This window comes from Esox lucius, chromosome 3, assembly GCF_011004845.1.
Source record: "Esox lucius isolate fEsoLuc1 chromosome 3, fEsoLuc1.pri, whole genome shotgun sequence".
Classification (NCBI taxonomy): Eukaryota; Metazoa; Chordata; class Actinopteri; order Esociformes; family Esocidae; genus Esox; species Esox lucius.
The window spans coordinates 26,673,316-26,695,939 of record NC_047571.1 but is presented as its reverse complement, the minus strand read 5'-3'; the positions used below and the strand labels follow the sequence as shown (position 1 = coordinate 26,695,939).

The 22,624-nt window shown below is 40.4% G+C and overlaps 2 protein-coding genes across 2 annotated transcripts; one reads left to right on the top strand and one right to left on the bottom strand.

Annotated features, from left to right (window-relative positions):
- Nucleotides 1-277: 277 nt before the first annotated feature.
- On the bottom strand, nt 278-5,425 carry lrrc8da (leucine rich repeat containing 8 VRAC subunit Da). Its single transcript, XM_010893475.5, has 2 exons — nt 4,705-5,425; nt 278-3,220 (listed from the first exon to the last, which is right to left on the bottom strand). Exon 2 carries the CDS (start codon nt 3,216-3,218, stop codon nt 699-701), a length of 2,520 nt encoding a protein of 839 aa, XP_010891777.1. The 5' UTR covers nt 3,219-3,220; nt 4,705-5,425; the 3' UTR covers nt 278-698.
- A 2,070-nt stretch (nt 5,426-7,495) lies between these two features.
- On the top strand, nt 7,496-22,172 carry gtf2b (general transcription factor IIB). The gene is made up of 7 exons (XM_010893462.4): nt 7,496-7,600; nt 12,775-12,887; nt 16,466-16,599; nt 17,230-17,376; nt 18,321-18,450; nt 20,987-21,268; nt 21,598-22,172. Exons 1-7 carry the CDS (start codon nt 7,584-7,586, stop codon nt 21,729-21,731), a joined length of 957 nt encoding a protein of 318 aa, XP_010891764.1. The 5' UTR covers nt 7,496-7,583; the 3' UTR covers nt 21,732-22,172.
- The last annotated feature ends 452 nt before the right edge of the window (nt 22,173-22,624 follow it).

Here is a 22,624-nt window from a genome sequence, read left to right as displayed (position 1 = left end):
TGGTATTAATTGCGCTTAAACCTGCGTTACGTGGAAGTATATCAAAAAATAAAATTTAAAAAATTTAAAATCGCCTTTTCTGACTATTTCTAGTCTAGTGTTTGAAGTCATTGAATAGCGCAAACCATATTTTATTAAAAAGAGGACATTTTCCTGATTAAAATGATGCCCCACTTGTACCTTGAAACTTAAATGAGTTACTTACATTATATTTCTTTTTTTTCCGTACAACAGCATCACTCATCTTGTTGTGAGTTTAGGTGTTTACTAATGCGGATGAGTATTAGTAAGTAAACCGGAAACTGCAATACCGACTTCTAGACAAAAGCGGAAGTTCGTCACTACGCTGGTACACAGAGTCTATAAAGGCTTGAAAACTGAAAGGATAAAAGCTATAAATCAGTAGATGACGTTCATTGCTAGTCAGTGCATTGTCTGCAAATACAATTTGTGGGAACATTATTATTGTGTGTGTGTGTATTCCGAATATTTGTGTTTCTGGAGGGATTTATTTTTGAAATTTATTTCTGTCTTTATTAAGGATTTGGCCTAAAGTTAATTTTGCTACGATTTTTAAGACACAGAAGTAAGAAGACTACAAGGCTACTTTCTGGTAAATAACTTGTCACTTTTATATTGTATTGCCCCAATATCCATTTTATTTAATATAGAAGGTTTAAGATATCAGTGGTGATAAACTATAAACCACTTGTAAAGGAGACATTAGTCTCCCGACTGATGCTCCTCTTTACTTCTACAGGTAAAGTATCAAAAAGGTGGTCCTCAACAATGAGGCAATTTTTACGTAGAAGGCGGCAGTTTCCCAGTAGCATTGGAAGCCTGTCCAAACAGTTCCCTCTCAGCTCCAGCTGAGTGAGCTGCACCAATTGACCGACCGAATCAGGTAGGTTGGTGAGGCCATTGTTGCTCAGACACAGGACCTTCAGCCTGGTGCACTTGAACAGCTGTTTGGGTAACACCTCCACCTTGTTAGAATTGACTGCAAAGTGTTGGAGATTCTGGAGGACACCCACGTCTGGCGGGATCACCGTGATTGAGTTGTGGCTGACGTCCAGGTGCCTCAGCTTGGGGAGGTGGAAAAGCACCGGTGGGAGGGTCTCCAGTTTGTTGTGTGAAAGGAAAAGCGACTCCAAACTCTTGACCTGGCTAATGGAGGTTGGAATTGTGATAATTTTGTTGTGCCAGAGTTTGAGGCAGGTCAACCTCTTGAGGTGTTGAAAGCTGATGACTTCTTCGATGGTCCGAATGTTGTTTGATTTAAGGTCCAGCTCTTGAAGGTTGGTTAGGCTGAAAATAGCATGGGGGATCCTCTCTAGCTCACAGTTGTGCAACTCCAGATCGGAAAGGTTTGTCATCTTCTTAAGGCTGTTCAGTACCAAGAGTTTGGTACCATCATTGTGCACTGCCAGTTTGATCAGGTGTGGGGCCAATTCAGTGAGGTTTGAGGGGATCTTGGTGAGGTTACTCTTTAGGTACAGTTTCTTTAGATGTTTCAAATCTCGCATGGACTCTAGTCCTATCATTTTGTTATTTTCGGAGCTCAAATTCCCTACTAAATTAAGATCCCGTAAATTCCTCAACAAATAAACCCATGTGGGGATTTCAGCAACATCTGTGAACTTGACATGAAGGCAGCGGAGATGGTCACGGAGAAAGACAAATGCAGTCTGTTCAACTTTGGCGGGGCAGTGACAGAGGTGAAGTTCCTGCAGACTGGTCATTTGGGAAATCTTTGCAGAAAACCTCACATCAGGAATTAACTCTAGTTTAAGTATGTCCAAGTCAGTGAGGTCAAACACTGCATTGGGCAGACCAGAAAGCATGAAAAGGTGGAGCTCCTGCTGGTCTAGGGCATTTCGGGTCACATGCTGTTTGAGCTTCTCATATGTCCACTCATGGTTCAAACTGATTTCCCTCAGCTTGTTCTCGCTCACCTCTGAGAGGAAGACCCCGAACCTTTTCGAATACAGCTGGTCATACTGGTCCACCATGTGCAGCAGGAACGCAAAGTCGTTCTTCACATCAGGAATGTCACTGAAGTTACTCTCCTCTCTGACTTTCTCAAATGAGTATTCTTTAAGAGGGCGCCTGAAGAGCCAGTGTAGGGAATACAAGCACACCATCCCATAGATAAGTATGAGCACCATGTAGCTGACAAGCAGCTTCCCCAGCATGAAAGCCATGTTGTGGGTACAAACAAACTTATTATACCCGGTTAACTCTTTGACCTTAGGCTCACACGTATGTTTAAACTGAATGGAAGCCATAAAGGTTGATGTGTAGGACAGGATCAAAATGAACTTCACCGTTTTAACCACGGTCTGAGCTACATAGAGCTTATAAATGAAATCGCTGTCCTCCACATGGGCACGGAATTTCCTCACCTTCTCAAAAAGGGCCTTGGCCTGCTCTCCATCTTTCTTGTCTAGGATGTTCATGCTCGGGACCTCAGTAACTGGCTTATCTGCTGAAAACTTGAATCCCGTGTTCCCAAGAATCGGAGTCGACGAGCTGGCAGCATTTTCGTCTTTAGTTTCCTGCGATAACTGTTTCGCCACCGACGCGGCGCCAGTCAGCCTCTGTTTGTTCTCCTCCGAGTCTTCACAAGCCGTCTCAGACAAGGCCTTCGTAGTCCACGGGGATTCAAAGCACCGTCCGAGAATCGACACAAAGTGCTCAATCTTCGAGCTTGTCTTGGGGTATTTGAACCAGAAGTTGCTACTGACCATAAGCACAAGGGTGTGGATAAGGGTGAGGTAGGGGAAGTACTTTGAGTACCAGGGCAAGGCCACATGGTAACACATTTGGTTGATGAAGATGTACTGCTGATAATCTAAATTGGTTTTGACCCCTGTGGGCACTGGTTGCTGCAGCCAGCTCTCTTGCATCACAGTACTGCCTGGCAGATCGTTCTTGACCATTGGTGCCACAAGCACTGTCGTTGTGCCAACCGGTTCAGCGGTCTTTAGTGGACTTTGTGTTGTGTACGAGTCCGGCATGGCCACAGCCTCCTCTGCTTCTTGTAGGCAAGGAAGGCATGCCACCTGGTCCTTCGTGATCTGCATCGTCATGGCAAAGATCGACAACATGAGCATGACAACCCCCAGGTAGTCCATGAAGACGTCCCACCATGGTTTCAGGATGCGGTAGGTTGGCTGGATATCGTTCAGCGACGCTAATTCAGTGATGGTAAACATTCCTGAAATGGAAGCGGGAAAAAACATTTAGCTTGAGAAGCCTTTCTTACAAAAACCATCAAATTAAAAAGAAATAAAAACAATGAAAACAAAAACTTTAAATGAGTTTTCCTTGAGTAAAGAAACATTGTTGGTGCATTATTGTACTTATGGTATGGTTTTAAAGGTAATCAAGATGAATACATTTCTTTACATAACTAAATTGAGCTTAGGTGATACACGCAGGACAAAGCAGTATTACATCGGCTTATTACATTCATATTGCATATCTATTCAACTTTTAACGCATCTGAAGACAAAGCCAAGAGTCTACATCTGATATGGACTGAGGACTTATATATTAGAATGACAAAGCCTCAATTTATGTTAATCTACCAACTATTGTGAGTCATTGAGAAATGTTGGCATGTTTGTTCAATTTGAGCATGTAGGCATACTTCCTGTAAAAATTGCCAGTGTTGAAATTAACGTTCACTCTGTGACCACAACAGTTTGTAATACGTTTATTCATGTCCCTATATATGTAAGAGTGATTTTGCACTCTGCACTTTTTCCTTCCCAATATAAAAAGAGTACAGGCAAGGAAAAAGTGCAGAGTGCGAAGTCAATCTAGCTCCAGCCCAGGGGTAAAACTGGGCAAAGAACACGTTAGCAAAATGATAAACTCGTCCCTGCGCGGAAATGTCTGCGTACGAGATAAGCAAAACCCCCACTCATTGACATTTCCAAAATAACGACAATAAACACGAACTGCTGTGACATTAATTGCCATTAACCATGCTGCTATGAAACTCAGAGACAGAATACCCGTGGAAGTTCTTCAACTGCTATGTATTTTTATTCAAAGGAAACGGAAAATAAAGCAGACCACATATCACCTTTGATCTGGTTTAATTAATATTTTCTTTATAATTGATGAATATCCATTAACGGGTGCTGTTCTTATATTATAGTTAGGATGCGTATAGTATTATTAAAGGCTATCCTTTTTCAACAGTCATCATCAATGACGTTCTGCATTTAATCGAAGCGTGGAAGAGCCAAACAGGCTCAGCAGAGGGGGGAGAAAGCTGACAACAAAAGTCTAACAAAGAGACGTTGAGCTGATGGATCAATTAAACCTGTAGGCTACTTATAGCAGATATTTACAGGCATTTACATATGTGAGTAATTAATTATGAGATAAATGTGGAACCCTTTAGAATACTGTAGAGTTTAGACACATTAACTTTTCAGTAGTTGACTCACTCCGAGGTCAGGTGACCGCTGTAACATTGCTAACTTTTTTAACGTCGGTAATTCAACTACTGCATGTGCACGAAGTTAAAAAATGTACAGTGCGTTAACGAAGCTATTATACGGCCACTTGCAAAAAAATAATAATCTTCTCTGGGATAACAAAACACGAGAATCAACATTAAATATGTTAGGCCTAATTTAATTTTACAGTTTTGGCGTGTGAAAATAACGAGCATATTATACTTACTGTATTGGCGACGTTATCTAATGAGACGTTCTGTACTCCATTCCACTTGTGCCTTCTAGACAATTCCTTCCGAGGTTTTAGTTCAAACCATGTATGAATAAAGCGTGTGACCAAGAATATGTTTTCGTGATGGTACAAATGTCGACACCATCCTAAATACAATCCGTTCTGACAAACCTACCTGAGACACACTAGCGACTCTGAGAATATGCGTAGAGCCTCCACCTCGATACGCATGTAATTCGAAGAAAAGGGTGGTCCAAAAAGAACATGAAACCGCTATTACCGGCGTCTCTTATTGGTGGATGACATAGATCGACGTCCTAAAGACACAACATTCTTATCTCAAACACCACAATGTAGTTCTTTCAAGGTCCCAGATCGTACCTAACTCGCATACTACGTTCGAATGTTTGTATTCTATTACAATATTTATATACGAATTTGGAAGCGTTGTACAGTAACCACACATTAAGTAAAAATCTAGCAAATATTATTTACAAATAAGTAATTAAACGAACGCCATGTACAGGGTAGATTATATCTACTACACCTGTAGAGTGTATGCAACTATGCAAAGTGACAACGCTACACAGTGTGACAGTGATCATCTCCACCTCCCTCCCGTCCTGTCAGTTTGCCCTTAGGTTATATCATTATTACATATCCGAAATCTAGAAAGAAAGCGACCGACTGGTGTCTTACTGGATTTCCAGCCATGTCTGGATTTGGTTGGTTGCTGCACGAGTGCACAGCAGATTACACTCTTTTGAGGAAGTGTCTCCTGAGTTTAGTACAGGTTCTAACCGGTCCAGGCTAGCTCATGTGGAGTGACTGGGCTACCCTCCGCTCAACCCTTGTACTCAGAAAAAACACAATACCAGTGCCAGGCTGCTGATGCCAGGTTGATGTGCTCTACAGGTAGAGGCCATAGGGAGTTTGGTAATCGCAAACTGCACTTTTTATATTATTGACCTTGAGGCGAGCCAAAAGATAAATCATTAAAAATGAATTTTTTTCCCCCGACTTTTGCAATGAGAAAATATGTATGTAAATCTTCCATTTGGGGCTGTATGTGTAATATGTTGTTAACCTATATATATGAATAATCTATTATAATTTTGTGAGGATGGTAGCACAGGCAAGTCTGATCAGGACTTGTCTATACCACAGCATTTGCCACAGAAACATTGTTTTGTGCTTACAGTTGCACCTTTATAAAACAAATTCCTATTTTAGCAGTGCTACATTTTTGCCTTTCTACAGCAGATTCGCGGAATCCATGGACTCTTAAAGCGGTACACACAAACGATGATAAACCCTATTCAATATAACAGTTTGTCACTTAAAGTAATCTGCGGTGTGGATCTTAAGAAGTGGAGATAATTTACTCAAAATGAATAGACCTATCAGGCCTGTATAGATGCACCACGTTAAAACATGTGGGGTTTGGAATCACTGGTCACTGGCCTAAAAGGCGGGGGCCATAAAGGGCTGTGTTTGTGAAACAGGTGGAAGCTTAATGTAAAAACAATGGTGGGGTGCGGATATCATCATCGACCCAGTCATTTTGTTGGGACAGGACTGGACCGATAAATTATTCCTTACCAAAAACATAATTGTACGGAAACACACCCATCATTCTCTGGTGAAAACGTTGGGCAAACATTTTACATTACATGAAACATAGCAGGCATAGTCCCTCATGAATTTGCATGAATCCAGATAGAAAAACAAGCCCAGACAGACATACTAGTTTTTATGACAATGAAGGACTGATTCATGTGACATGAAGCCTCTGGTGGGGAAGAAGACAGTTTAACATGGTCTTTATGGTTGTCTGTGTGATTCACTGAGTGTTGTTTGTGTATACTATTTATCAGTCTAGTCTTCAATGTTATTAATTAATGTATAATGTATATTAATGTGCAATTGAATGTGTTGCTGACAAGTTTTGTTGTATGTCTGTGTTTGCTGACAAGTAATCCAAATGTCTTAAATTGATTGCCGGTCTATGTAATTTAGTCACAGATGATGTGTGAAACATTAGAATTCTGTTGAAATCGGCCATAGAATGTTTGGCCAAGAGAAATTACTAATTGTCAGGGGTTTGTCCAACCAGAGCAGTTGAGATTAATAGTACAGAGAATGTGAGGGATAATCAAGGCAGCCTTAAACTGGCCAAAAGATAGAGGCACAGACTGGCACAGGGAGACAATGCCCTCTCTGACAGCATCACACGTAGGCTCTCACACTGGTTGCCATTGACACGTTCTAATGTTGAATTTAAAATTAACCAGCATGAAAATTGGAATCACTTAATTGGATGACACTATTGACCCCCTGCACCTCACAATTTGTTTATCCCAATAAGGAATTTTTGAATTGCTTCAAATAATAAATAAATTGTTTCATTTAAGTTTATCCATGCTCAGCGTTTTGATAACAGTGTAAATCATATTACTCAACATATTTTCTTCAGTGAACTCTACCAAAAAATTTATTAGCTTCAATGTATTCAATAATGCTCAAAATAAACTTTTCCTATAGAAATGTACAGTTATCAAAATTGCGTTGTGGTAAGCCTGAACAAAAGACAGCCCTAATTTGAAATGGATATAAAAATCCCCTAGGGAAGAATTTAATGTTGTTATTAAGCAAAAGTACACTTCTGCCGCAAGGTTTTAGGGGGATTATGAGACATACTTGGAAAGTGGTCTACACACACCAAATATTTGAATCGCGGTTTGAAGATTTAGTTTGAGCCTTTTGGCCTTTCGTAGGCATGTAAACACGTGGGTCGAAAAAGACATAAATAGAGGTAGAAGAAGCCATTGTGTTCGATAGATTTCCAGACACCATTGGCAGAAACAGCTAATATGGCGTCGACGAGCCGGTATGTACCACATCTATTTCAAGCTATGTTGTTGGTGTTTTACATAATCTATGTTCTCAAGTGGAAAAGTTAAGGTTATGGAGAAAAAAGTTGTAAATGTGGTAAACACATAACGCTTAAGACATGTGTCGCCAAAGCGCCTCGTACCAGTACTACTAGCCGCCGGAATTTGCGTTATTGACAGTTATGCTAGCTAGCTAGAACAGTAGCCTGCCAAAGGGAAAAAACTGTCAAAGTACAGTTGACGTACTGTTTGTAGTATGTTGTTGTTTACGCGTGAATTTTGTGTGCATCCAATTTAACTACAGTACCTCAGAATGAGTATCGCGTAACCTTTAATATAATGACGCACATAACATGGGGGTGTCAATAAACAATTTAATGTTTTCGAAAGGTTGGGTAGTGTCCCTACCAACTACAGTAGGTACTACGTGATGTCGTCGTCGGGCCAACCGAACTGGCTAACTCACAACAACAACAACAACAACTAACTAATAACACTAGTGAATTCATTTACAGTAGCCGAGAGTCACCGCTTGACACACCTTGACAGTGGTCTTTTTAGTGTAGTGGGGTTTTACACCCATTAATTATACCTTTAGTTACAAGAACACAGCCATCTCTCCTTTTAATACCAGTGTCAGTGAAATATTCTGCTGGTCTGTACTGTAGTATTACTGGCGATGTATTTCACTGTCCATTTTCTAGCTAACGAACTAGCTTAAAATAGCCTGTTTAGTCTAATGAAGTGAAATTGACTGTTGACGTAACAAAAGTGAAAGTTAGCAAAAAGCACACAGACTTATGATTTAAAGAGTATGACGTCCATTGACTGTACAGTAACCTAGATACGTTGTCAAACCAAATTTGTGTGGAAAACATTTTCCGAATTGCTGGATTCCTCATTTGTGGAATGATCCGACGTAGTACGGTTTCGAAGCGATTTTTGTCCACATCACCAGTATCATGAATCGGAAAATAGTTTGTGTGTATGTTTATTTATTATGAACCAGGTTGTTGAAATCATGCAATCTCGTTGCCTGAATGTCGTGGTTAATGTAAGCAATCACGTACGACGGGATGTGGTATGTGGCTAAGAGCAGTTGGGCACAAAGCATCGCACAGTGCCTGGACACAGCGGTTAGCCGTGCTATATTGGCAATATATCATTAACCCCCGATATTCCTTATTGTTGTTATAAACCATTTACCAAACAAATTAGAGCAGTAAACAGTGATGTACGTGTGAGGTAGTCTCATGCGGGTATGAAAAACATGTTTTACAGTTCTAATGCTTTGGTAACCGGTTATAATAGCAAAATGTTACAGCTAAGTGCTGTTTCCAGGCAGTTAGCGATGCATTGTTCATATTTAAAGCGATTAACTGTGGTTTATTGCCCATACATCACGTACCCTTGTGCCTGAATATTTGGTCAACATAAAACGACAATCACTACAGTAATACTTATGAAACAACACTTGATATTTTCAGAAGTGCCACGTTTCACAATTTAAGCAAAATGTCAGATCTTTTTAAAGCAGAATACCTGGCTACCTCTTTATTCGTCTGTTAATTAAATACCATAACTTTCAGCATTCAAAGCGAATGTATACGCGGCCTCCCTTACAAAATGTTGATTGGGAAATATGTTATTAGTTATAACTTATATCTTGCCAACAAACAATAACATGAATACACATTTACCAGTAGAAATAACTTTTTCCAATCTACATTTTATTTTTTTAAACAAATTCTTGTTTTCTCAACAGTCCACTAAATCTGATTATTAGTTCAATGAATGACACCATCATTTTTTCTATTAAATGTCCACTAACTAACCACTATAACCTCAGAATAATAAAATCCAGGCAGACATATCCATAGCAATAATTTTTAGGCTGCAATGTTGTAGTGAACTTGCAGTTTTAACAATAGCCATATCTAAAAATTAATTTGTTTTTACATAATGATTGCTAGCCTCAGATCGCTTACAGTTACTGTAGCTTCTGAACCTACAGTACCCGAAAAAGCAATATCAATTTCCACAGCCACTGTTTGTTTAGCAAAAAGCAAGACACAAATGAATAAAATGAACTTTTGTAATCTTGGTGGTAATTATACTGTTGTGGTCCCAGTTCAATTATTTTCAATTCAATATATTTTTCAATCCGTATTTGAATGTATTTCACTAGGATATCGTCCGGAGAAAGCCCCGGGTCAAACATGTATGTTACCATGTAAGATCACTCCAAAAATGTATCCTTCAATTCATGGTACTACAAGGTGTTGTGTAATGTAAAGTTAGATAGCTAGCAGTAGCAAGTTGCCTGGGATACTTTGTAAACCTGCCAAGGGGAGTGGACCAAAGCATTAAGTACCACCCCATCAGAGTTGTAGTCTTTACGAAACTATGTTGACACCTTGTACATTTATCAATATATCAGCTGAAGTAAAAACAAAAAAACAAAGAACGTTCCGATTTCCATTTTTATGATACATTTAAACATGTTGACTTTATAACTTTGTTCATTATCTCAACAAGGATAGCTGCATTGCCTTGTTATGGAGTTTTGTAGAACTAAACACAAAATTGATTTTGGCAACAATGTTTACTTAACTGTCCAACATTGGGGTGCATTTCATGTAAAAAGCGCCAACTTGGTTTTTCTGCCAGTACTGGAAAACTGTTTGAGTTTTACAGCAATCAGTCATCGATGCTGAAACATTTAGATAAAGAACCATACATTCACAAAGACATCAGTCTCGGGCATAGTGAGGTTTCTGTTGATGTTAGCCAGCATTGTTTTGGTTGGTATGCCGTGACCAGGATTTGACCCCACGGCCAACGTGACACGTTTTTTGCAAGGCTTTTACTGACAGTTGGAATCAGAGGGAGAACGGTGGAGACAGGTAGAAGCTGGGAGTGTTAACAGTGGACCACAGCTTAGCACTCAAATGTAGATATTTCATTATTTAAACTGAACTCTTCCAATTATGGACCTATAATCTATACTTGTCTAGCTCGCCTTGCTCAAAATATCCTAGGTTCTTAGTTTTAAGATATTGATCGGCATGTACTAGAATTAACATACAGAACTGTCTAGGAAGAAAGGGACATTAGGCTCCTCCAGTGAAAGTTGGATGTTGCCTCCTTAACGTCAGATGGTACTGTTGGGCTACTAATTTGGTTGTCTCTTTGGAAGGGAATAAACCAGATGGAGATGTGGGAAAGACTCGCCTGGGCAAAGTAACACAGCAAACAAATTACCACTGCACTGTTATATACCTCAGAACATTGTTAGGTTAAAAAGAGCAGAACATTGAAACCATTTTAACACACAATAAGCATTTGGCAAAACCATATTTTTGGATAAAGTGATATCATGTACAAATCTATTGTGTGTTGGATCTATTTAATGAGCTTTCTAAGAAGTACTCAAACGTTTTTCTCAGATTAAATATTCCACCACAAAATCTAAATTGGAGACACCATCTGAAAAGTTCTTTGTCAAAATAGCTTGGAGGATAGGTCTGACTAATAACCGATACAAGGTTAAAAAAACAATTAACAAAATCGTCATCTTTTGATGTATCCTGCAAAGTGGACTGCATGTTGTACTAAGTGAAATTCTATGGAAATATAAAAAAAGGAAAAATCTTTTATTCAACTAATAAATTGGTGTCCTTTGCCATATGTTTAGTTGAGCAGCTAAACATTTGGCAAATGACAACATATTATTCACATTATCAAAAGTTAATACCAGGGGACAGCTGTATGAGACAATGTTAATTCTGTTGGCTATGCAGCACCTTGAGGGGTACCATAAAGAAAAATGTGTCATCCTCAGACCCAATTATCCTCAAACACTGTGATTGTAAGAGGAGCCAGCCAAGAAGAGCGAATGTCTCTTACTGAGTGACTGACTGACTACCCCTTGTTAAACAGCGTAGTGGTTAGTCACAGACTGCCATGCAAGGGACCTGTGTTCGAGCCTTGCAGCTGTCTAAACAAATTATGCATTAGGATTTTTTCAGAATAGACAACAACTTTGCTGGCTACAACCTTCAATACCTACACTATAGTAAGCCTAAAATAAAAATGTTTACGTTTATATTGCGACCATTTCTGGGTGGATTTTCCAAGTATGCATCCGTGCATGCTTTTTGGGGTAATATAAAGTAGGTCACAACCCCTTGAGCAGTAAAAGAAGAGGGGTTTCCACGATTCTCTCGTCTTTTCACTTTACGAAAAAGTCACCTATATTAATAATTATTGTATCAATGTCATTCACGAATGGGGGAAAAAAACTAATGTTGTGCCATGAAATGAAATAGCTTTGGCAGTGTAACGTTCTACAGTCTCGCTAGCAATTGCTCAATTCTTATGACTGTTCCTAGTAATAAGTTAGTAGATGCTAGTAAGCCTATTACAGGCTTAATAAGCAGTTGAAATGGCCAGTGGCAAAAGCCATCCAGTGCATAGATGCATTTTGTGGTGGAAGTAAACTTAAGAAACATTGGTAAGTTTAACACAATGCTTAATGGTGTCCAGCGAAATATTCAAACTTGGCGTGATGTTAATGCGTGACAAAATGATCTAATTTTGTCATGAATTATACTGACACAGTCGCTATACCAACACACTGCACACATAGCTTAGTGGCATAGTGGTGAAAGACACAGCCTGCCACATGGGAGACCCCGGTTTGAATCCAGTGTGGGCAACAAGATTGATCCCTTCTAATCCTGGGCCAGCCAAACTAGGCTTGCCTGGTTCCTTTTCTTGTTTTTCAGAAGCCATCTCTAATCACCCAGGGCCCACTTTCCTGGAGAAATTCTACATGAGATAATTGTCATCTGACTCCCTGGTCCTCTGATTTTCTCTTTAAAGATATTTACATAATAAGAATGTAATATTATGTAAACTCATTAGAACATCTAGTGCAGTGCAGTATAATCTGTTGATCGCCTTCATCGCCAGCCCAATACAGGGTGAACTCTGGAGGGTTTCTCAACAACTGAAGTGTGTATACTATTGAAGTGTTGGAAAACCACTTCCTTAGCAGTAAACCTGCATCAGGGAGTGAAGGACATCACATCCAGAGCGGAGTTGACTCTCACTAGGCGGGCTAAAGGCTGTCAGCTGACCCCTGGAATGTCTTCTTTCCTTGCAGCGGAGATGTTCTAGCCCTTCCCAAGGTGCAGTGCCCCAACCACCCAGACGCCATGCTGGTGGAAGATTACAGAGCCGGGGACATGATCTGTCCCGAGTGTGGCCTTGTAGTGGGTGAGTAATGGTACACACCACCCCCTGACAGTCTGGCTGAATTCCTTGTTTGTCCTAGGGAGATGTATTTCCAGTAAGTAATTACTGCAACATTAGATAGATCCATAGCACAGACACATAGATAACATTGGGGGGGGGGGGTCGTTATTTTCCCTTTTATTCAGCTTTTATTCAGCTTCTCTCCCAAGCTGGGATTTAAAATGTATCAAAATTAATTGATCCCCCTACGGTTCACATGAACCATGGAGTTACCATATGCGGGTCATTTTCCTATAATTTCTAAAACATGCCTATTGCGCTGAAGACTACACATGTTGTAGAACCAGACTCATATCTTGTGAAAAGGTAAGGCAGGCAACTGCTTGGGGCCCCATGCCGTTAGGGGGCTCCTGAGGGCTGACAAATTCCACAGCAATGTCTCAAAATGTGGCAGGGACCGCAACCCCCTCCCCCTTAAACAACTAATGGACGATTTGCAATGACATCTCAGTAGGAAACCTCCCTAAAGGTGCCCGGTATCAGATACAGGGTATCTGCTTGTTTCAGCAAGTTAAATTCAAAAGGTTAATTCCACTATGAATAAAATTTAAGACCAATTTCACAACACGCCACGTATACAATATATATGGACGTCAATTCGACTGAAGTACCCACTGTAGTTAGAGCAGTAAGCCTACTGCAAACAATAACAATACTGGCTGTACTTAGCGGGTCTGTCGTCTGTGATACGACCCATCAGAACTGCAAAAGGCCAGCGTTTTTGGATTCCTCCCCCTTCATATGGGATTCCACAAATTACATTTTGAAAGACTTCTGGCAAAAAAACACAATAGGCTTCATTTTCTTTCCCTTGAATTGATTTTAACCACAGAGAAAAGTTGCTGTTGTCCAAAAACCTCTGATTTAATTTGCACATTCCCATGGGACCTGCGGGAAGTTAAACAGCCAATGTCTGCTATATGTAGCGAGCTAAATTACCTAGCTTGGTACTAGCTAGCTATCTACCTCGTTAAAAACTGTGTTGGAATAATAGCAGCCAACCATCACAAGTCTTGCTGACCTCCAACATTCTGACTGAAATCGTGGTTTCTCACCTCCCGCAACAAGAGGTTAAATGTGTTGAGAGAAGCAAATTTGAAGAGGCACCACTGTCTTTCAAATCCGCTGTTTGGCAACATTTTGGATTCAACGTTCAATACGATGACGAGGATAAGAAGACTGTAAACTAAGTATAGTCTGCAAGCATTGCTTTGCCAATGTCAGCTACTGGAGTAGAAACACAGCATGATGATGTCATTCATATCTAAACCGTACTGTTACGGTGACCCACAAACCGTGATGCATACCGAACCATGGGCCAACTGTACTGTTGCATCCGTACTGGGTATTAGTTGTCTCGACTCGGCCTGTGTTAAAGAATGTAATGGGACCGGCTGGATTCAGGCCCAATTCATTTTAAATAATGAATATGAGCAGTGTTGTGTGTCTCATGCTACTGCAATGTCAGGGGCAGGTGTGGTGCTGACACCTGAGGTTTTTCTTTCAGTAGTCTCTAATTGTTTATTAGTCTAATAATTCATTATTAATTAATGTATTCCATGAATGACTTTATTTGTCTGAATCAAAACAAAGAAACAAAAAACTTAGAATATAATTAAATTGTATTATAATGATTGATTCAGTTAAATAATTTAGTGTTAGTTATGATGGCTCTTGGATATTTGGAATAGTTAAGAATAATATTAATAGAAAGTGGATGGTGAAGATCATTGATTTATAACACTTGAGTGAGCCTTTATATTTTCAAAACTGAACTGAAAAAAGGAAATTTCATACCACTTCATTACTGAAAGAGATTCGTATCAAGTGATTTGTACTGTCTATTATGTATGTCACTACAATATACAGTACATTAGCCCTAAATCACTTATTTACGATGTAGTAACTAAAAAAAATTATTCATTAACCATTTGTGCAGAAGGCCACAAATAATCATAAATGTAATGTTGACAAAGTAATTATCTGGAATTAAATGTTAACAATCAGGCATTTTTATGGGTTTGGCTTCAATATATTCATGTGATGCTGGGCCGAGGCTGAGGTCAGGCTTGGGGTAAAAAATACTGGGTTAGGCCGGGCTTGAATGTTCAGCCCGGATGACGGAATCCAGGAACATTGAAGTGCAGAACCCTATCATTATCTAATAAAGCCAGATGCTACTGTAAGGGATTTTCCTTAAGAAAAGTAATTTTTTTTTGTAGGTTATTGAATGTGGTGTAGCTTCAACAAGGTGAAATCCCAGGTAGACCTTGTACAATTGGTTTGTTTTGCAAGGTGGTAAGTGATTATGAGGTAGGTTATTTATGGGCTTAACTTCTTTGTCTCGTTTGTGTTGAAAGAAGTTATGTTGTGGGCTGGCTTTTCATGACCCGAGCAAAAGACCATGTAAGACATGACAGGAATATAACACCCTCTCAGATTCAGCCTAATTAAATCTGCCCCAAGTCTTCTAAAAGGACATTAAACAGTAACCGATAATGTGTTACAGGGCTCTACCAGGGTATTTGCAAAAATTTTTTAAGTCAAAATCGCACCTTGCCTTGTACTCGTTTCCTGCCGGCGCCAACCTCCTCCGAAACTTATCTTCCTCCAACCATTTTTCATTGAACTTGCATCTCCCGATCTTGGCTCATCGCTCTCAAGCAACTATTGACGATAACGAAAAGATGACACGCAGCAAGACCTCAACGTCTGTAGCTAGCTAACGTAACGTAAAACGTTTATTCATGGCGGAGTCTCTTATTGTCTAATACTAAGTTAATCAAACAAATACATGCTAATTAGACGTTTTACTTACCATGCCACTGCGGGTGACAATTTTTCCATCCGCCTTAAATGCATCATCTGCAGATTTAATACCTACAGTAAATTTAGAGTAAATGTAAGGCATGACCTTAATTTCCCTGATTTTATTTTAAGGCAGCCGCGGGGGAACCCTGTCTATATTAACAGGACATAAATCTAGTAATGATATAAAGCTAGATGTTATCCCATAGCTTTGCAGTGCCATAAGCAGATGAATGTCGTCTTGGTTCTGGATAATAGTGTGATTTATGTATGAAATAGGCTCATGTGATTAAGAGGGAAAATACTAATCCCTGACCGTCTGACTGCTAGTTTCCAGGAAGAAGCAATAAAATTGAGGAACTAGACAATTTGTCCCAACATTTTCTGAGTAACAGTGTCGCCATCTTGTGGGCTGGTCTTGGAAGAGTTTGGTATAATGAAATCTGTGACGGGGAACAGTCATTTAGCATAGATGAGACACTTTAGATGTATTGGGTTGATTTTTTTTCACTAAACTTAATTACTATTACATGAAGATATACATAAAGTATGTAATATCTGCCCGTGTCAAAGTGCAACACAACTGTTCCGAGTTGGATTTCCTTATCGCTGTCACAAAAGGAATACACTTTTAATGGTGAAAACCCTGTGTTTATCGCTTGTCTTCTCAATATTATTCTCAACATATTGGAACATGTGGTCATTTCAATATTGGACCATGTGCTCCTCAGGTGACCGTGTGATTGACGTGGGCTCGGAGTGGAGGACCTTCACCAACGAGAAAGCCACCAAAGACCCATCCAGAGTGGGTGATGCCCAGAACCCACTCCTCAACGGGGGAGACTTGACGACCATGATTAGCAAGGTGGGTTACTTTGTGTTCTCTATCACCCAAGATATTTAGCCCATCCATTTTTCAGAGGAGGTAATATTAGTTATCGTCTCCCATCACAATAACCAAAATGCTTACTGGGAGGCGTGTCCCATGTTCAGTCTCTGGGTGAAACCTGTTCTTATGGAATCTGTGCTGTAGTGACCTGGATGGATGTGTGATCTGTACATTTTTGAATAGACTGGACAATGGATATGAAGAGGCTGCATGGCTTAGGTTTGTGCTCTTTTTCCTGATGCTCTGTCTGCAGGCTGTGATGACGGCCGCGCTCTCTTCCTCAAAGTTTAGACAAATGCTTTGTTAGCACTTTTGTGTAATTTAAGCTTGTTTAGTGTGATCATTTTGGCAAGTAAATCCACTTGCAGTTTTGATTCCAGTTTGCTTAAATTAACATTACCTTTAAATCGTGGAGTTTAATATGGGTTGCTTATTGTTGTATGGATCACAGACGTTATGCTTTACTAATTTATTACTTTCACATCATTCTTACCTGTCTAATGTAAACACCTGTTGGGAAAGATGCTTTAAAAAAAGAATGTTCAGGAGACAAAAATGGCAGCGAGTCTCACGGTTTCCAAATATCTGTTTTTTTTCTCACTACAGGGGACGGGTGCAGCTAGTTTTGATGAGTTCGGCAACTCCAAATACCAAAACCGACGAACCATGAGTAGTTCAGACCGCGCCATGCTAAATGCCTTCAAAGAGATTACCACCATGGCTGACCGGATCAACCTCCCCAGGAACATCATAGTGAGTACCGATGTCTTGTAGGTTTCAATCAGTTTAGCTTTGTGGAACCTGGTAGCATTATTGGTGACAAATTAAAGGGGGAAAATCTGAAGAAATTAGAGGAGGAACAAAACAAATGGAGATGATTTTGAGTGTGTCCATGGGTCTCTTCCGGGACGTCAGGGCCCCCACCTGCAGGGAATGAGCAGTCACTGAATGATTTTATGAGTATGAAAACGATTTGAATTGGCAATGGCCTTCGGTCACCAAATCTTGACAGATGGCAGATTTTGGACCTGCGTGTTAAACAGTGCTCTCCACCATCACCAAGTCCTCGGTTAGTGTTTTATCTTTTAAAATAAGGGTGTTCCATCCCCCCCAGTAGAGTTCCAGAGTCAAATCTATGCCAAGTTGCACTGAAGCTGTCCTGGCTGATCGTGGCCCAGCACCTTACTCAGACACTTGGCTTTTCCTTTAATTTGTCACCTGTCTGTATATCCAACCTGGACTCAGGGGACTATGTAGACTGTTTTACGTTAATCTTTGACAACTGAATTCGTAAGATATATTACGTTAGGTAAAGTAACGTTTGTTATGTGCAAATTCGTAATGGATGATACGTTTTCGTACCATTCGTAAAATATGATACGTTTGTCTGGTGTTGCCGTGTCATAGTATATGCTTTGATAGTGTTCGTAACATACTTTGTAATAGTGTTTGTAAGATGTTACGTTTTAGCCAATTCATAATGTATTACACGTTTTGGTAGCGCATTGTAATGTAACGTAGCCTATCATACAAAATCGGGGGCCATGGATTTTCATAAAATAGTCTACGTAGAATTGAGCAATTGCTCAACCACTTTGGTGTTATTTAGGAGATTATTCTAAGTATGGTGACTTCTCAACAATGGGAACCACATCATAAGAGTTGTCTCTGACCTAAATATTCTTTATAAATTGCAGGACCGCACAAATAACTTATTTAAGCAAGTATATGAGCAGAAGAGCTTAAAGGGACGAGCCAACGATGCCATCGCGTCAGCCTGCCTGTATATCGCCTGCAGACAAGAAGGCGTTCCTCGGACATTTAAAGGTAAGCTCCACTCAAAAAGATGTCTGGAGTAGTGGTTGACCGATATGGATTGGGGTGGCTGATGGACTGATATTAACTGCCAATAATCAATGAGGGACTAAGAATAAAAATGTATTACAATTACACAAAAAGTACTTGAAATTAAGTAGTATTTTTACTTATAAAAGAGGAATTGTGATTTAGTAGAGAGAACATGTTATATAAGAAAAAATTTTTTTGAAAGTGCATAGCAGGGGAAAATGAAATCACAGACCTGAATTGAAAAAAGTGGTTAGGAAATTTGGAAAGGAAAAGTTGTGCTCTTTTAATGAGAATCCACAGCCAATAAAAACAAATTGTGCCAGTCAAGGATGTTGATGACCATTCCCGCATCTCATGCTGAAAAATTATCGATGATCCCAATGCAAACCTAACATCTCTGTGGTTCAAAATGTGCACTTGTGTTCTTTTCTAGACTATATAGCAAGTATGAAAGTCAACTGTCTGTTTTCAAGCACGATTCCAAACCTGTGAACGCGAAGTGGAAAGTATAGTATTGCCATTTTCCATTTACAGGAACATGTTTTTGCCGGACCGTCTTACTGATGGACTGACTACCCCTTGTTAAACAGCGTAGTGGTTAGAGGTGCTGACTACTGAGTAAGAGGTCCCATGTTCGAGGCTCATCACAGTCAAAACAAATTCTGCACTAGGATTTTTTCAGGACAGACGAAATCCTTCCGTGACTGTTATAGGAAGATTAAAATAAAACTTCACTGTTATATTGCAACTATTTGTGGTGGAGGTGAACTTAATAAGAAACATTGGTCAGTTTAACACGATGCTCAATGGTGTCTAGCGAAATATTCAAACTTGGCGTAGTTTTAACATGTGACTAATGTTGAGACGCTATACTGACACTGCGAACGTATAGCTCCGTGGCGTAGTGGTTAAAGACCGTCTCTAGCGCGTGAGACCGGGATTCTAATCCAGTGAGAGCAACAGCATCTACCCCTTCTAATCGCGGGGCCAGCTGAACTAGGCTTGCCTGGTTCCTTTTTCTGGTTTTCCTAAACTGACACGATGCTACTATAGCAACTGACTTAACATCACTGACTGCTGCCGGGAAGAAATTCTAAAAACCCAGTTGGCAACTTAAGCGGTCTGATGTCAAGACGTATTGTATAATATAACTGTAGTTGGCTTCCCTCATCACTCTTAGAGCCATGCTGCTGTATTCGTTACGAGGGTGTTTTAGTCATTTACAGTGGGGAGAACAAGTATTTGATGCACTGCCGATTTTGCAGGTTTTCCTGCTTACAAAGCATGTAGAGGTCTGTCATTTTTATCATAGGTACACTTCAACTGTGAGAGACGGAATTGTATAATTTTTAAATAATTAATTTGCATTTTATTGCCTGACACTCAGTATTGCACACACCGAGTGACTCCGTAAGTAGGAAACACTGCCAATTTTGCAGGTTATCAAATACTTGTTCTCCCCACTGTAGCAGACTCCTCCTATCCAGAATGATTTAATACAAAATATTGACTTATGATAACTAGCTGTGATCTTCACTATACGTTTAAAGCCTGTGCATGCCGCCCGCTTGCTAGCGCTACAAAAAGGCACGCTCTCATTAATTTTCAACAAGAGCCAGCGAATCACGTCAACTGCAGGTGGAGTTATTCTGAGACAACATTTCCCAGCGACAGTTCAGAGAGGAGAAATGTTCAATCTTATGCTAATTTCCAGCAAGTGGGCAGTGACTGAGTTCGGGCAACTACCAATGGCAGGGTAGATGTTCTCCGCATTCTCTTTTCAACCCCCTAGCTTAAAATGCGCTCCCTAGCTGAATTTATGAGAAACTTATAATTACGATGTCCGGTTACCCCGTTATTTATAATGCTGTCTGGCTTCATACAGAGAGATACTTCTAAAAACTGACTCATGTAAGAATGTTTCAGAGATCATGAGGATCACGGGTGAGTGATACATGCATAACCTAAAACAAAGTCAGTTGCTAATTGAACACTGACAAATCATTGATTTTGCATCGTGTTGATACATAATACATTTTTAGTACTGGAGTCACGCAAATAATAAATACTTAGTAATTACGGAGGCTGATGTGGGGTGATGTGCACGCAAGTGAGGGCTCAGCGACAGCTCGCCATAGATTGTGTTTTGCGAGTTGAGTGAGCGAGCAGTGTGCTGCACTCCCTTACATTGCACATACACAGCACCGTGCACAGGTTTTTCGGGTGGCATGAGCTGAATCTGAAAAGGTGGGCGGAGGTGGAGTCCATGCCGGGGCACGTCATTAGTAAACAGAACCGGGCCGATAGCGGGCTTACTAGAAAGTCCCTGTCGGCACCGATATATATCGGAGATCCTATATCGGTTGATCCCTCGCCTGGTGTATAGATGTACATATTGATTAATCTGTCCACACCCTGGTTTATCGTCCACATTTGTATTTAAATTGTGACTTTAGTTCTACACCACCCTCATGGCGTAGCGCCGACTACTCACGTTGTCATCCACCTCCTGCAGAGATCTGCGCGGTGTCCCGCATCTCCAAGAAGGAAATCGGCCGCTGCTTCAAGCTGATCCTCAAGGCCCTGGAGACCAGCGTGGACCTCATCACAACTGGAGACTTCATGTCCCGCTTCTGCTCCAACCTGGGCCTGCCCAAGCAGGTGCAGATGGCGGCTACGTACATTGCCCGAAAGGCCGTGGAGCTAGACCTGGTGCCTGGCAGGAGCCCAATCTCCGTGGCTGCCGCCGCCATCTACATGGCCTCTCAGGCCTCTGCTGAGAAGAAAACCCAAAAAGGTGAGTTGTGGGGGTTATCCAAGGTGGTAGTCACTTCAGCTCTACAGTGCTGAATGAAATTGATCCCAGGATTTTCACTCTTTTCCGGGGGGTGTGTGGGGGGGTGTGTGTGTGTGTGTGTGTGTGTGTGTGTGTGTGTGTGTGTGTGTAAAAGAGACATTGACCTGTCTGTTATATAAAGCCCCCCAATTCTACACCCATGGTCCCAGATGCTTGTGTTGTCCACATCGTTTCACACTTGCAATCAGGAAACATTTTCAGCCATGTGAGCAATATCAGCACCAATGGTCTGAAGACTCCAATGTAATTTTTTCTGATCTTTTGGACAGAGATTGGAGATATTGCTGGTGTGGCGGATGTCACTATCAGGCAGTCATACAGACTTATCTACCCCCGGGCAGCTGACCTCTTCCCACCGGACTTCAAATTCGACACCCCTGTGGACAAACTGCCCCTACTGTGAAGACCCTGTTGCCTCAACAACACTTTCTGCTGTACTTTTATCGTCTCTTTATTTTTATTGAATTTCTAAAGATATTATCTTTTCCCTTGTTAATTAGACTTTTGGCCTTGAGAGGCTCTTCTTGCAGGAATACAGACAAGTACAGGACAACACATTCCAATGCTTAAAAAAAACAAAAACAAGATTGCAAACTGTACTTACAGTATTTCATTTGACTGTATATATACTGTATATATGTCCAAGTGAGAAAATGTAATTGGTGCTTGCAATACTAGGCTGGTTTCATACTGTATACACTTTTTTTTTTTCTAGGAGATGAGCAGGTTCTATTTTGTTAGCTTGTTTGCATTGTATTACGTAACTTAAATGAAAAACCTTTCTGAAAAGCAAGTTGAACCACCTCATGCATTGAATAACATTAAACCTTGTTTACAGAATGGGTTTACAGATTACTTTGACTATTACTGCCAAAAAAATAATGTGCATTGCAAAGTTACAATGGGACATTTCCATCTGGTCTCAGCCTGTTTCATTCTTCCTGCCGGCTGTAGAAACTCGAGTTCATGACATCACAAAACGATTTTCTAAGGGAGTCAAAGGTTGTTTGGATGGCATTACATCGCACATTTGAGAATGTTACTGTAGTTATAATAAAAGGAAGCTGCTATCTATGCTTAACCTGGACTGGTTAAGTTGGTCGAATCTGCCAGAAGTATGGAACCGTACAAGATCACAATTGAGGTATCTGGCTTGGTCTGAATTCATTAAGGCACTCTGGGCATGGAGGCCTGCCATATTATGTTGATGGCCAGTTAACATATCGATGCTTCACACTTGATTTTATTTATTTGCCTGAAAGCTAAGTGCCTACGCCAATAGAGTACAATATGCAA

What these genes read in the sequence shown, in the direction of transcription:
- lrrc8da (XM_010893475.5), bottom strand. Translation starts at nt 3,218, where the DNA reads ATGTTTACCATCACTGAATTAGCGTCGCTGAACGATATCCAGCCAACC.
- gtf2b (XM_010893462.4), top strand. An exon ending in TGACGACCATGATTAGCAAG is followed by an intron (nt 16,600 to 17,229) that starts GTGGGTTACTTT and finishes TTCTCACTACAG; the next exon opens with GGGACGGGTGCAGCTAGTTT. An exon ending in CGTTCCTCGGACATTTAAAG is followed by an intron (nt 18,451 to 20,986) that starts GTAAGCTCCACT and finishes CACCTCCTGCAG; the next exon opens with AGATCTGCGCGGTGTCCCGC.